Source organism: Acinonyx jubatus, chromosome B4 (assembly GCF_027475565.1).
Source record: "Acinonyx jubatus isolate Ajub_Pintada_27869175 chromosome B4, VMU_Ajub_asm_v1.0, whole genome shotgun sequence".
In the NCBI taxonomy this organism is placed as follows: domain Eukaryota; kingdom Metazoa; phylum Chordata; class Mammalia; order Carnivora; family Felidae; genus Acinonyx; species Acinonyx jubatus.
Window position 1 is genome coordinate 77,583,861 of NC_069387.1, and position 15,793 is coordinate 77,599,653.

Sequence of the window (15,793 nt, forward strand, 5' to 3'; positions counted from 1 at the left end):
CTGGCCTGGCACCTTCCCACCGGGCCAACCCTCTGAGCTGGGGCAGGCATTGGGTCTCCCCACCTGGCTTGGTCCACAGAGGGATGCCAGCCAGAAAAGACACCTTCCTGCCCAAAGGTGAAGCAATAGCTACCAAACCCCACCTCCTCCAAACAGCCTTCCTGGGAGCTCAGCTCGAACTGGCATTGGATTGCTCTGCTAAGTGTGAACATGCGATTTCCATATGAATCCTCAAGCCCCAGTTTCTGGTTTTCTTTGTTTAATTGTCATTTCCCTTCTCTGAAAGAAATTCAGCTTTGGCCTGAGTTGGATATATTGCTTCCCTGGCCTGGCTTGGCTAAATGTTTCTACTCCATTGCCTATGTGTTCTCTGGGTACCCAGGCAGCTGGCCATGCCAGAAGGACAGCCACTGTAGTCTCAGAGACAGTGTGGGCCAGTGGAAGGAGCTCGAGACTCAGGACACCCGGCTGTACTCCCGGCTCAGACCCTCAGACGCTCTATGACCTTAAGCAAGCCTCTCCACCTCTCTAAGCCTCAGTCTCCTCCTTTGCAAATGAAGCTCCTGGACTCCTTGTGCCTGAGTTTCTTCCAGCCATGACCTTCCAGACAGCACTGCCATGGCCAGCTAACACTTTATCAGGGCTTCCTGGTGCTGGAAGTTTCCATGGCTGGCGCACCACCTGAGGACCCAGAGTGCATGCAGACAGGTGCAGGACATTTTCTGAGGGGTCAGTAGTCGTCTACCCAGAAGGGAGGCCTCTGTGGGAAATGCCCAGTTGAAGACAGCTAACAGGTATTCTTTGCTACAAAACTTCTCAGAAACTCTAATACGTACTCCCAGGAGGAAAGATGTAATGGACACAGAACCCGTTTTTTTTTTTTTTTTTTTTTTTCTTGCAGAGCTCTGTCAGCAGACTGGCGTTGTTTGGGCCCGACTTCGAGATAGGTGACTCTCAAGAAATCCCTGCAGCCCTGGAGTTCTAGCAGCTCACACTTTCCCAAGTGCACCTTGATAAGGAGAAAGCTTTCAGGATGTCAGCTGGAGTAGGGACCAGGGCCAAGGAAAGAAACCCTCTGTCCCCAAACCCCTCAGCCACTCAAGGTCCTCTTAGGTTCCCCCAAATGAGAGAAGGCCAGGAGGGAATCGATGTGTGCATGGAGGCCACAACGCCTCCTGGAATGTCCTCCCACCAGGCCCCCAGCGCTCAAAGAACAAATGAACCACCAGCTCTTGCCCGTTTTGATACCATACAGTGGACAGGACAGTCGGGAGTAACTGCCTTAGTCGCGGAGGAAGAGCACTCAGGCCGTTCTGTGAACAGCACAGCCCACTGGCACAGAGCGAGAGGAGTCAGTCCAATGGGGAGAAAGGCGGCCAGGGAGGCCCCGAGGCCTGATGTGAAATACAAAGCACTTTATTGGCGACAGAACGGTTGGCAGAGGGGTCCCTGCGTTATATACATCAGCAGTGGTGACCATTCCACCAGGGGCGGGGGGGACCCCAAGGGCAGGAGAAGGCGGTGGCTGAGGCCACACGTGGACAATCACAGGCACAGACCGGAGCCCGAGAGGGCGCCTGAAATTCTCACGGCAGTGCTCGGCCAGGAGTCTGGATGGAGGATCCAGTGCCCCGGGTCTTCCAGCCCCCAGAGAGCGGGCCCCGGGAGGGTGGGCTGGAGTCGGGAGTGGGGGGTGGCACTGAGGATGTCGCTGACATGGGCGGGGAGCAGGGGCTGGGGGCGCGAGGCGCTGCGGCGCCCGGTGTTTATCTGGAGAAGCGCTGCGAAGACTGGGAGAACTTGACGCTGCCGCCCCGGCTGCTGCCCGAGCTGAAGCCTCCGCCACTGACCCCGCAGCGAGCTCCGGAGCCGAAGCCGCCGCTGCCGCCTCCGAAGCCGAAGCCGCTGCCGCCGATGCCGCTGCCGCCGCCGAAGCCGAAACCGCTGCCGCCGATGCCGCTGCCGCTGCCGATGCCGATGCCGCTGCCGCTGCCGCTGCCGCCGCCGAAGCTGAAGCCGCTGCCGCTGCCGCTGCCGCCGCCTCCGCCGCCTGCCCGGCCGAAGCCGCCGCCGAAGCCGCCGCCGTAGCCGCCGCCGTAACCACCTGCAGCGCCGCCGCCGCTGACCACCGCTGCCGGGGAGAGGACAGAACCACGATCAGCGCCCCTCGCCCTCCTAGCTGTATCATAATTAATGACCCACGGGGCCCGGGATGACGGGGAGGCGACCAAGGCAGCTTTGCACCGGTTGATCATTGTGACACGTTCTAATGGCATAGGGTGCTCATCCCATAGTGCTAAGTGGTTATGAATTCTCCCAATAGTTCCTTCTACTCGTGGTCAACTCTTGATGCCCCGCCCCCCACGCTGGAGAAGATCCAGAATTTCTCCTCCCATGAATAGGCTCCCTACTGCATACTCCCCATCCCATAGACATCTATTAATAATGCCCTGAACCCAAAATAATTACAGACGGAGGTCTCCTGCCCCTTCTGCCCACGGAAAACCTCTCCAACTTCCATAGAAAAAAAATTTTTTATATAGTGTGATTGCAGGTATTTCAGATTCGGTTCTCATGGTCATGGTTATTCTGGCTACTTACAGATGCTCACAGCGCTCTGGCACTCTCCAGACATCCTACAGGACAAAGCCAGAGAAATAGCTCTGTCACAAAGCAAATAACCAGCAATTTTTCATGGATGAAGGTGATGAATTGCAACCTGAACTGAATTCAGAAGCCAAGCAGAGCAGTACCCTAGCCTTGTCCACAGAGGGATGCCAGCCAGAAAAGGCACCTGCCTCCCTGCCCAAAGATTCTGTTTCATTCAGAACCCCTGTGCGCCCTTGGTGGTGAGTGCACTTTGGCCATCTATGGAGAGAGTGGGCGGGTGAAGGCCTCTTCAGGGCCTACTGACAATGATGGGTCCTCTCTCTATACAAAAGGCCTCCATTCCCATTCACTTAGTCACTCATCTGACCCTCAGCATGTGCGCCAGGTCAGGAAAGGTAGGGAGGGTGAATTGGAAGCCCCACCTGCACTCCTCGCCCTCCAGCAGCTTGCGGTAGGTGGCGATCTCCACGTCCAGGGCCAGCTTCACGTTCATCAGCTCCTGGTAGTCCTTCAGCAGCCGGGCCAGGTCATCTTTGGCCTGCTGCAGGGCGGCCTGTAGCTCTTGGAGCTTGGCATTGGCATCCTTGAGGGCCAGCTCCCCACGCTGCTCAGCTTCGGTGATGGCCACCTGCAGGTTGGCGTTCTGGGGGATGGGGGCGGGGGGGAGGCAGGGGAAGAGATGAGCCTAGCAGGAGGGTCCCAGGCTCTCTGAGTCTTACCATGGCTTACCCCATAGCAAGCATCTGAAAGCCAGGCAACATCCCCCTCTCCCCAATACCTCTATCTTTTCCTCATCTATGGAGATATTTTCCCCATGGATTACCAGCCATCTGGACTGGCTCAGTCTTTGAACTTGCCGGAGGTCAATGCTGCCTGAGATGACCCCAGCAGTCCATTCCAGACTAGGAGTCCTGAGATCCCAGCCCCACTCCCCACTGGTCCATCCAGGCGCCTATATGCATTGCCCTCCCACCTGCTTCTTAACATTCTCAATCTCGGCCCGCAGCCTCTGGATCATTCTGTTGAGCTCAGAGATCTCACTCTTGGTGTTCTTCAGGTCATCTCCATGCCTGCCGGCCGTGGTCTGCAGCTCCCCAAGCTGGAGAACAGAAGGGAAGATCGGGTGTTAACGCGGCTTTGCCTGACTTGTTTCTCTATCCCTAACATCACCCACCCAACCTTGAGGTGCTTAGTAAGCATTTGTTAAAATGACATTGAATCTTATTTCAGCAGGGACACTTCTGTGGCAGCAGGGAAGAGAATATCTGGGTCACCATGGTAGGAATTCCCCTACCCTGCAGTCTCTGAACAAGCTAGAACCAGTCCCATGTGGCCTGGCAAGGGACAGTGGAATCACCTTCCTCCAGGGATAGCCAAGCAGCCATTAGAAGGATGTCTCCAGAGGGTAGAAGCGAGAGGGGTCCACCCAGTGACCACCAGGGACCCACCACCCAGCAGTCCCCACAGGCCACAGCCTCCCTGAGACCCTCAAGGGATCCTCTGAGAGGTGCCTAGCTCCCACCTTCGTCTGGTACAGGGCCTCGGCCTCCGCCTTGCTCCTCTGGGCAATGTCCTCATACTGGGCCTTGACCTCAGCGATGATGCTGTCCAGGTCCAGGCTGCGGTTGTTGTCCATGGACAGGACCACGGAGGTGTCGCTGACGTGGCTCTGCATCTGGGACAGCTCCTACCAACACAGAGGGGCCTGTTACTTCTCAAGCAGAGTCTTGCAGAGAGACTCCTGAACAATAGACCCATTCTCCAGCTCAGTTCTGAATGTGCATCTGCCCCACCCTGCCTCCCCCCAGCCCCTCAGAGAACCCGTGTCTATTGTCCATCCTGTGGAACCCCAACAAGGGGCCAGCCCTATCTCTAAGCTCAGTCTTCTTGGGCCCTAGATACCAAAGCAGCCCAGCCTCTGAGAATATCTCACCCTCCCTGGCTCCCCTCTTAGTAGGAAACGTCACCATGTCATAGAGGGTCGTCAGGAAGTTGATTTCATCCATTAAGGCATCTACTTTGGCCTGAAGCTCCACCTTGTTCATGTAGGCAGTGTCCACATCCTGAGAAAGACAGAAGCATTAAGGCCTCGTTCCCCACAAGGAACAAACAACAAACTGCACGTGTCACAGGAAAGGGTCAGGACAGGCTGGTGATTGACCGGCCCTTGTCCAAGACTGGTCTTCACGTGAAGGAGTGACTCGTGTCTCACTGGGACGGTTACTCAAAAATGAAAACCCAATGAACTGACTCTTGGGGATCTTTCCAGACTACGATGCACCTGGCTTCTGTTTTTTTGCTCCAACTGCCTGAACTCGGCAGCTCTGTGGCAGTGGAGTAGGAAGGTTCCCCCAGCTCAGCTGGAAACCCGTGCGTGTCCACAAGCCCTGGGAACCCCACACACAGCCTTACCTTCTTCAGGGTCACAAATTCATTCTCAGCAGCTGTACGTTTATTGATTTCATCCTCATATCTGTAAGGGTTAAAAAGAAATAGCTGAGTTTGGGTTTCGAGGTAGTCATAAACACTTTTGTCTGAAACTCTGAAAGTTCATCTCTCCATCCCTCTGTCCCTCTGCTGCCCCTCTTAGCTGAACACACCCTCTTTACTCGCCCCTTATTAGCTAGGAGGACCAGCCACTCCAGTCTGTCCAAGCACACTGGCCTGGTTTTAGCACTGGAAGTCCCACCTCCTGGGAAACCCCTCGGTCCCAGGGAAACCGGACCGTCTGTCAGCATGCCCTGAGTTGTCCCGGCAATCTTCAGATCCTAGAACCCGAATCTTCCCCAGCCGGGATCATGAGGAAGTGCTTCCTCAGCCCTAAACTCATCCCACTTGCCATGACTTTACTCGTCCTTGGGGAAGGAGGGTGAGTGGGGAGCCCAGCGAATCGAGCTGCCCTCTGCGAAGGTAAGGAGAGGAAGATGAGCTCATTGGCACCACTGCCAGCGGGTGGGAGGAAAGCAGTAAGGGCCGGGGCTCTGACACAGGGCTGCCGCACTCCTGTCTCTGTCACTCACTTCTTCTTAAAGTCCTCCACCAGGTCCTGCACATTCCTCAGCTCCGAGTCCAGGCGGCCCCTCTCCCCCAGGATGCTGTCCAGGTAGCTCCGCTGGTTGTTGATGTAGGTCTCAAAAAGGGGCTCCAGGTTGCTGGTGCCCGTGATGGAATTTGTGCCCTGCTGCTGGAGCAGGTTCCACTTGGTCTCCAGGACCTTGTTCTGCTGCTCCAGGAACCGCACCTGCCACGCGTCGGGGGGGGAAGCCGCATCAGGCAACACTTGTGGCAGAGGAGCGGAGGGGCCCCGGCTCAGGTGGGACTGAGCCTCTGAATCCCCCCATCCCCCGGCACAGAGGCCCAGAAGGGATGCGAAGCTAGGCTTCTGCTGTAGCTGGAGAGGCTATGGGCGGACGGCCGCTCAGGTCGGGCCACTAAAGATCCAGCACCACTTTGGAAAGTTACAGAAGGAGGAGAAATGGGTGGGGAATCTGGAAGTAGCCCCTGTCCAGAAGCAGAATGGCAAAGATGACCCCTCGGTGTTCCCCGGGGACTTCGTGACTCTATCTCAAGGTCCAAAATGACAGTACACTCTGCAGAAATGTGCTTGAGCCTCAGCGGCATTCTTCCTACCTAAAGCCTTGCTGACGCTCAGCCCTTCAAAGGATGTGAATCACTGGGAGCTGATACTGATTGAAATGCCGCAATCAGCACCACAGAAGAGAGCCCACAGCTGTGAGCTACCCTGGTCTGGGGGACACCAAGCACCCTTCTCCTTCTGACCTGGTCAGTTCGGGGTGCAGACTGGTTGCTAGCTCCTCTGCAGCCCTGTTGAGACTAAAGTTTCCAGGTAAGCCCCTCTAATCCCTTCTCCAGGGCATGTGTCTCCTTTGCCCGGCACAGCAGCGTGGAGGGAACAGGCCTCCTGGGAAGCCTCCTGTCTGATAAACGCCCACTCCTGGGTCAGACCCTTTCCTGACAGTAGCCATGGCTCTTTCCATGTGTTCCCAATGCTGCCAGCCTGGGCATAGATAAGGCAACAGGCGGGAGACTTGAGCAGGGAGCCAGACAGGTAGGACTTAGGATGTCCAGGTCCAAAGAGGAGCCCGTTGTCTTTCCTACTCAGGTGACCACGTCGGCAAATTCATCAGCCCCGAACATCTTCCCAGATCCTAGACTCTTCCTAACCATCTCCCTCCAGCCTGGCTCATCCAAGATTGATCCTAAATGTTAAACTCAAAGTCCCAGCCTGGAAATGGGGGCCCGGTCAGCGTTTCATCACCTTGTCGATGAAGGAGGCGAACTTGTTGTTGAGGGTCTTGATCTGCTCGCGCTCCTGGGTCTTTACTTGCCCAATCTGGGGGTCGATCTCCACATTGAGGGGCTGCAGGAGGCTCTGGTTCACAGTCACTTCCTGGATTCCCCCAAGGAAGCCACCAGGACCAAAGCCACCGGGCCCACCAAAGCCACCAGGTCCTCCAAAGCCACTGGGCCCTCCAAAGCCACCAGCCCCTCCAAAGCCACCAGCTCCACCAAAGCCACCAGCCCCTCCAAAGCCACCAGCTCCACCAAAGCCACCAGCCCCTCCAAAGCCACCTCCCATTCCTCTGCCACCACCAAAGCCACCTCCATAGCCACCCCCAAAGCCACTGCCACAGCTGCTACGCCCTCCCCCAAAGCCACCAGCCCGGGAGCCACTGGCCACGCTGATGGAGATGCTCTTGTTGCCACCCAGGCTGTAGAGGCTGCGACTGCCAAAGCCACCCGCCCCACCCCGGAACCCGCAGGCCCCTCCGCTGGCTCCCCCCGAGCGGGCCACACAGCTCATCCTGCTGCTTCCTGAGACCACGGCAGAGCGACCCGAGAAGCCCTGGCCGCCGCCGCCAGATGTCTTGCTGACTTGTCTGCTCATGGTGAGGGAGCTTGGTGAAGGAAAAGTACCAGAGTTAAGCAGGACACTGAGAGTCAGAGGAAGAGGGAAGGGAACTGAAGGCCTGTGCAAAATAAATCCCTTTATATACATCAAGGAGGTTGCTGGGCTCAAACGAAGGAGAGATAATTAATCCCAAATAGTCATGGGTTGGGTTTGCCTCCAAGGCAATAAGTTTGTTCCAGGCTACTAAACACACCTTGAAAATAATCTGAAATGGTAAAAATGCTAAGGTGGCAGGCTTACCTGGCAGGGGGTGGCTCCCGGCACTGCCCCATGCTTGGGCATGGCCACCTCCTTAGCTTTGTCTGACAGGACCCAAGAGGCACACTCCTCCTTGCCAGGTGCCCAACGGCCATTTGTCTGCCCTCAGCTGTGAAAAGAATGGAGTGAAAGGTGGGTGGGGGACGATCTGGTTGTCTGGGTAGTGGAAACAATGAAGCCCACCCAAGCACTCAAGGGAAGTATCTCAACAGAAGGGGTGATTCAGTTCACTCCACAGACAACACATGGTCATGGAGTGTCCCCAGCGGGCCCCACTCTGTGCTGGATTTGGGGTGAAAGGATGACCTCCCTGCCTCCCTTTCTGGAAACAAAGCTCAGATCCCTGAAAACTCTGCCTCCTGCCTCCCCGCCCCCTGCCGCCCATCCCAGGCTGTAGTTCAGGAGACAGAGGTATTGGGATTCATGACTGTTTTCTGAGAAAAGGGGCAGTAAACACCCATGCGCTTTGATGAGTCGTTAGCAACATTCAGTATGAGAAATGTTTATTGGTTTGCTCGTTTGTTTGTTTTGAAAACTTCCCAGAGGAACCATACACTATTCCACATTTTGGTGTAGCTCTAAAGCTTCCTTTCTTGCTCCCCACGTGTTGGGCACTTCTCTGGTTTCAGCCCAAGACCCAGAGGACTAGAGATTCAAACTCCAGTTCTACCACCAATTCAACAAATAGGTACAGATGGCCTACCTCGTGCCCGGCACTGTGCAAGCTACAGAGACTCATTGGTGAACAAAATACATGGATCCCCTGTGAGACCGCTCCTCGGGCTGAGGGGCTGTGCTCCTAGAAGTCTGTGGCCTCAGCATCCATACCCCACCCCCAGCCTCGGGAAAACAGACCTGGCAGGGCCCCAGCACTGCCATACGTGTCTGACTCCAAAAGCCTGAGAACTGCCAGCCTGGTGTTTTTCAGAGGCTTAGGTGCTGGGCTTGGCTTGTCCAAGAGGAAAGCCTTCCTGCCAAATTAGCCGCTTATCTCTCCAGGACAGGCCTTTTTTCGTTCAGTCTGCTGCACGTTAGGCCCTGCTAAGGGTGTAACCTATGCCGCCTTGGCAGCAGCTGTCTCAGATTAGGAAAAAGGAGGAAAGGACAGGGGATGTTTCAATGCTGGGTGGGGCTGGGAATGGCCCAAGTGCAGAGGAAATGAAATTTTCTTCAGTGACCTGGTTCTCCTATTTTGTCCTTCTCTCGCCCATTTGTTGCCCACAGGCTATGCATCCTCTTGGCCCCTTCCCCAGAATAAAGCCGTAAGCTTTCCGGGAGTTTATAGTCTTGGTAATGTACTGGATCCCTTCGTTCTTAGCACAGTGCTTTGCCAATAACAGGTGCTGATAAAAAATTGTTTGGTTGAATGAGTCAATCAATTAACTGACGAATTAATGAATAAATTAAGCCTTTCCTGGATTACAACCAAATAAAACTGGTCAAAAGTGGGTTCATGGGGTGCCTGAGTGGCTCAGTCAGTTAAGCACCTGACTCTTGATTTTGGCTCAGTTCATGATCTCACGGCTCGTGAAATCAAGCCCCGCATTGGGCTCTGTGCTGACAGCACAGAACCTGCTTGGGATTCTCTCTCCCTCTCTTTCTGCCCCTCTCCTGCTCACATACTCGCGCTCTCTCTCTCTCTCTCTCTCAAAATAAATAAACTTTCTAAAAAAGAATTCAAATCCCATTACATGAGGTACCCCAAGTTAATTGAGATCATCTCAACATGAGGAATCTGGACACCTCAAATTTGGTGTACAGCTTAAGAAAATATACATGCAAAATGAGTGTCGCCTCTTTTCCAATGGAAAAAATGTTGTAGAATCACAGTATCAAGAATCACTGATCAATCAATCAGGAACCACTCAATCAATTAAGGCACGCACTTGTCGGTATGAGCACTGGGAGAGGTATGGAATAGTTGGATCACTATATTGTACATCTGTTAACTGTATGTTAACTCTACTAGAATTAAAATAAAAACTTTTTTAAAAAGTGGTCATCCTAGGGGCACCTGGGTGGCTCAGTCAGGTCATGATCTCGCGATTTGTGGGTTCGAGCCCCACATTGGGCTCTATGCTGATAGCTCAGAGCCTGGAGCCTGCTTCCGATTCTGTGTCTCCTTCTCTCTCTGCCCCTCCCCCACTTGTGCTCTGTCTCTCTCTCTGTCTATCAAAAATAAATAAATGTAAAGAAAAAAATGTTTTTAAAAGTGGTCATCCTGAAAAAGGAAAAAAAGAACAATCACTCAATCAGAGGGGTGGGGGAATGAACAAAACAGGTGAAGGGGATTAAGAGATATGAACTTCCAGTTATCAAATAAACGAGCCTGGGGTCTGTGAAGTCAATAGTCTTGCAAGCCTTTTTACGGTGACAGGTGGTAATTACACTTATCGTGCTGAGCGTTTTGTAATGTATGTAATTTTGGAATCACTATGTTGTACACTATGTTGCACATGAATATAACACTGTATGTCAATTATACTTTAAATTTTTTAAATCTTTTAAAAATTTAAAATTTTAAAAAGAATCACAGAATCGACTTGAAGTTGACTGGGCATTTGAGGTCCTACAATCTGCCCCCTGCCCAGTACTGGGATTTCCTCTCTAGCAGGTCTGAACTAGATCCCTGACCTTCCAGAGCTGTTGCCCAAGGCTTAATGACATGTGAAGTGAGCCCACGGCCCAGAGCGTGGCCGCACACAGACGTGCTCCTCCACTTGGCTCCCTCCGAAGAACTAGACTTTAAAGAATGAACCAAACCCAGAGTTGGGCCAGCCCCACCCCATGACTAACCATGACCAAAGCTGCATATCACAAAAAATTAGGCCATATTTCTTTTTCTTAATATTAAAGAGTGTGCACTTTGAGGCCAAATAGACCCAGTTGTTTGATGTTTTCTTTTTTTTTTAATGAGGTATAACTGACGTACAATGTCATATTAGTTCAGGGGTACACAGGCCCAGTGTTTAAATCTCAGCTTTGTCATGACACATCCATGAGCAGGTTCTCTGTGCCTCAGTTTCCTTATCGAAAAAATTAAGTTTTTAATGATACCTCTCTCATAAGGTCATTGTCATGCCTGGAAAGTACCTAGCACACTACCTGAGTTCAAGCGGTGTTCACTATTATTGTTAACTGTTTGTGTTTGCAACCCACGCAGAGAATTTCAGCTTCTGCACCCGTCAAAGAACCGGCCCCATAAAATGATGCGTCCATTTGCACTTATCCATGGCGGCCCTACAGGGGATGTGAGCACAGTTTGTGGCCCGATAGATAGCTAGATAGATATCAACTCCATGACCTGGGGTGAGGGGAAGCGGACTTCAGCTGCCAGCCTACCAAAGAGAAACCAGTGAACAAATATGAGAAGTGTTTACTGAGCCTTGACTCCTCAGTCGCCATGTGATAGAGAGAATGGTTTTCAAAGAGCTCACAGTCTAGGCAAGCCAAACAAAGCAAGACCGTAAAACTACGTGCTGTGTAATGAGTGCTCTGAGGGCACGAAGAGTCAGAAAAACAGAGTCGCATGGGAAGGCTTCCTGAAGAGACATGGGCCAGAGCTTTCAAGGAAGGCAGGATTAGACAGAAGGAAAAGCATTTCATCCCAGGAGGTCATGAGCCAAGGCTCAGTGTTGAAAACAAGCACAGTTGGATTCAGAAAGTGGAAACCGTGGTGGACTTTTGCCATTTGTGACCACGCAACATCTGTGAACACCTATCCTACGTTTCAGTCATTTCCCACATTGTGATCCCCACCTTCCTAGGACAAAATCCAGAAAACACATTCCCAGATTGCTTTGCACCTGGAAGCCAGGACTGTGACCTACAATGTTCCAATGAGGTAGACCCTCATGAGATTTTGGATTCTGATATAGACAATGTAAGGAGGCAGCCATGGACAGACAGAACAGTTTAGCTTCTTGGAGGGTGCAATGATGGAGACATCTGGGCCTCCACGGGCAGAGGTGGGATGTTGTCGTTTTACCTCAGGCATCATCGGTGCAGCAACAGTGGTCACATTGTTGTCACCAGAGATGCCTCCAGGTGTGGCTGTGCATGGTTCCAAGCTACCCGGCTCCCAGAGAGCAAACGAGCAATAATGTCCTTTCATATATTATTTTCAGTTTACATAAGACAGAATGGATGCTCATATTTGCAAGCATGAGCCTTGATCAATTCAGTGATGAGATAGACCTGGAAGGCAGAACGGATGGAGGGCCTGCCTTTTGTGCCAGACAGAACAAGGCTGCTGCATGGCCAGGTGCCAGCCCTGAAGTCTAGGGAATGGATCCTTGGGATTCTGAAACTCCCATTGAATCAAGATCCCCAACTGCCCCCCACTGGGGGCAGCCATGACCAGAGCCCACTGATCCTGAGCCATACTTGCCATTCCTCCAGAGGGAATTAGCTTGGAGAAGAATCTTTGAGAAGCAAAGCCACAGCCACCACAGTCATCACCTAGTACTAGAGCTGGGACCTCCCCCAGCCAGGGGCAGAAGGAGTGAGAGGAAGGGCTTAATCTGTTCTTACTCTACAGCCAGGGTTTCAGAGCGGACATCGCTCACGAGGGAACCGGAAGTAAACCAGGGATTGGGAGGGCCTTAGTAGGACTAGAACGTCAATTCTGATTGGAGAGTCATGAGTGATACAGGTGATGCCAGGGGAGGAAGCAATCCCAAGTTGAAATTTATGATGGTCCAGCCCAGCCCTCTGGACCTGGGGACCCAAAAAATATTTGGAGAAAACACTTGTTGGTTTACGCTCACCCTGAACACCTGGATTATTTGAAGCTTAACTACATACCCTAGGTTCTTTCTCCCTAGATAAATGAGTGACTCACTGTGTTACAGTGTATAAAATCAGAGCCTCATAGGGTGCTGCACCCAGGAAGCCAGCCAGAGCACTCCTCTGCCTCCAGGTGGTCCCCTCACTTCCCTGCAGCCTCTCTTTGCTCTTCGGGATCCCCACGGAAGGCTGTTCATCAAATCTTCTGGTCTTCCCAGGCCAGCAAGCCATCACCCTGAGCTGAGGAAGTTCTTCTTGGCTCTAGCTTCAATGCCCTCTACTCCAGTAGGAGCCTACCTCTTCTTCATGGAATCAGTGAAGTTGGGGTTGGCAGGGGTCTCACCCACCTGACCACCATACCACCATGGCACCCACCCATCTCCAGATCTGAAGGCCCCTTTTGACATTAAAAATTATATTGACAGGGGCACCTGGGCGGCTCAGTTGGTTAAGCGTCCAACTTCAGCTCAGGTCATGATCTTGCGGTTCATGAGTTCAAGCCCCACGTTAGGCTCTCTGCTGACAACTCAGAGCCTGGAGCCTGCTTCGGATTCTGTGTCTCCCTCTCTCTGATCCCTCCCCACTCACGCTCTGTCTCTCTCTCTCTCTCAAGAATAAATAAACATTTTTTAAAAATTATATTGACCTTCACGTAGGTTAGACTCTATCCTTTCAGGGTCATTTGAGAACATCTATTTTTACTGTGAATTCAACTCTGCCTCTCTCCCTCAAAATAAATAAACATTAAAATTGCCTTTTATACTCGCCTACATTTCAAAAGGGTAACACACGTGTGTGAAAGACATTTGATTTATTCAGTCTACGGACACGTGTGTGCATTTGGAGGGTCAGAACCCTGGCAGTAACCCAACAACCACCTGAGATCTTTAAGCCCCAGGTCTCAAACTCCTACCGATCAGCCTCTTCCACTGTCCGTTACACAGGGCTCACTGTCCCCTGCTGGAGCTCCCCGCGGGACCACTCCCCTCTGCGTGCCGTCACTGCCAGCCCTCCCTGCCTTTGTGTCCATCAGCATCTGGTCCCATCAGGCCTTCAACGGATGTGAACTGAACTGACATGACTTTGCTCTTGTCTGACCCTCCAGAGTAATACACACAAAGCTCCCTGACTTCTGCACAACGACTATTCCAATATTAGAAAATGCTGTTGAATTTCCAGAAGCTGTTCTCTAGGTTCAGTACACCCAGACCCTCCTCCCAGTCTTCTTTCTGTGCACGGGCCTTCCAGGACTCTTCATTCTGTCCACGAAACTCTTAAAATCACAGTGCCTAATGAAGATATAATGCTCAGGGGTGACATAGTGTGTGGCAAAACCCCTAGGAGGACCCTCACTGTCTGTGATGTGGACACTGTGCTTCTTTCACTGCAGGTTAAGGTTCTGTCCCCTTCTTTAACCGTTGGCTCATGTGAGTCCCACCTGGAGATAAGATAGGGGCTTTACCCAGGTAAATCAGGCAGTCCTGGGCTTGAATCCTGGCTCTGCTTCTCACTTGTGTTCTTGGGCAAGTTACTAAGCTTCTCCAAGCCTTAGTTTCCTCCTCTGTAAGATGATAATAATAGCAAATTAATCTTCCGCAGTTGTCGCAAGCATTGAATTAAATAATGCATGGCAAACTCTAAGGATGGTACCTACACATACTGAGTACTCAGGAAACAGTCACTATTATTTTCCATTTGTCATTGTGTGTCACTTTGAGATGTGCTTCTGTCCTAATGTGAGAATAGGTAGGGCCCCTTCTGTTGCTCTGGAACATTCACAGGTTAATTCAATGAATTAATTGCTCTAGCAAGGACCCAAGCACCCTGTGTTCTCCATCATATTCTTGACTTAATATCCTTCTTCTTCCACAGATGCAAACATCAGCTCTAATCAGCCTTCCTGGGCTCTGTCTACTTATAAAATGAATACTTATTGAGCACTTAACTATTTACCAAGCACCATTCTAGGCACCAGGAAAGCAATAGTGGACACAATAGATGAGTCCCCACTCTTCTAGAGTCCACAATGCCAGTGGGAAACAGACAATAAAGAAATAAATACATGTTTGTCAGGCAGTGGAAGGCACTACCAAATAAATACAGCAGGAAAGGGGGGTAGACATGACAAGGGGTGCTATCTCATAGAGAGTGGTCTAAGGGGACCTGAGCGGATAATCCAAACACAGTGAAGGAACAAGACATGCAAACATGTGAGTAAAGGGTGTCCTGGGCAGAGAGAACCACAAGTGCAAAGGCCCTGAGGCTGAGGCAGGAGAATGGGGAGCATTTGAGGAATGGCATGGGGCCAGCAGAGCTGAAGCAGAATGAGGGAAGAGGTGAGAGGAGATGTCACTGAAGGGTTTCAGGAAAGAGAGACAGAGCATGAGCAGGGGAGGGTCAGAGAGAGGGTGACACAGAATCTGAAGCAGGCTTCAGACTCTGAGCTGTCCGCACAGCCCAACTCAGGCCTCGAACCCGCTGACTGCAGGATCATGACCTGAGCCGAAGTTGGACGTTTAACTGACTGAGCCACCCAGGTGCCCCGACGTGAGGTGACTTGTAAAAGGATGAGTCTGGCAGCTGTGTAGAGAGTAGGTTATGAGGTCAAGGCAGACTGTGTTGAGACCCATTTCACCTTCTTTACCTTCCAAGACAGAAACTTGCATCCTGATTTTACAAAACTCACTTCCACGTCCTGCTGTAAGAATAAACTGAAAGAACAATGGCCGCAAAGCAGACTTACAGAGAAGATAAAAAAGACAATAAAACCGAGAGGGAGGCTCGCCCTCAATAATGCTTTATCTAAGCAAGATTGTCCTGAGTGATAGGAGCTCTCCACCATGTTTGTGCTGAATCCTGTTTGTCCAGTATGCTTCTCAAACTGGAGATTGTCAGTAGCAGAAATCCCATCTTGTCCTCTGTGGGAGATTCCAAAAACAACTTAGGAAGTTATGAAATAAATTGCCTGAAACAAAAACTAAAAGAGGCGGGGGGGGGGGGGGGGAGTTAAGTGATCGTTTAACCTGGGAAAGAGAAAGTTAACAGGAAATTTAAATGTATTTTTCCGGGCAATGATTTGAAAAGCAGGGCTCTCCTCTCTGCTGCAGCTTTGAGGGAATCCCGTTGGACACCAGGCAGAGGGTGCTATCACGGTGGGACATAAGGGGACCACAGGATACTATGTAATTAGTCCAAGGAGACAGC

At 51.8% G+C, this 15,793-nt stretch overlaps 1 protein-coding gene across 1 annotated transcript; it reads right to left on the minus strand.

Moving 5' to 3' along the window:
- Positions 1-1,400: 1,400 nt before the first annotated feature.
- Positions 1,401-7,519, minus strand: KRT3 (keratin 3). Its single transcript, XM_027036235.2, has 9 exons — positions 6,890-7,519; positions 5,631-5,851; positions 5,023-5,083; positions 4,578-4,673; positions 4,133-4,297; positions 3,584-3,709; positions 3,033-3,253; positions 2,602-2,636; positions 1,401-2,131 (listed from the first exon to the last, which is right to left on the minus strand). Exons 1-9 carry the CDS (start codon positions 7,517-7,519, stop codon positions 1,767-1,769), a joined length of 1,920 nt encoding a protein of 639 aa, XP_026892036.1. The 3' UTR covers positions 1,401-1,766.
- Between the last annotated feature and the right edge of the window lie 8,274 nt (positions 7,520-15,793).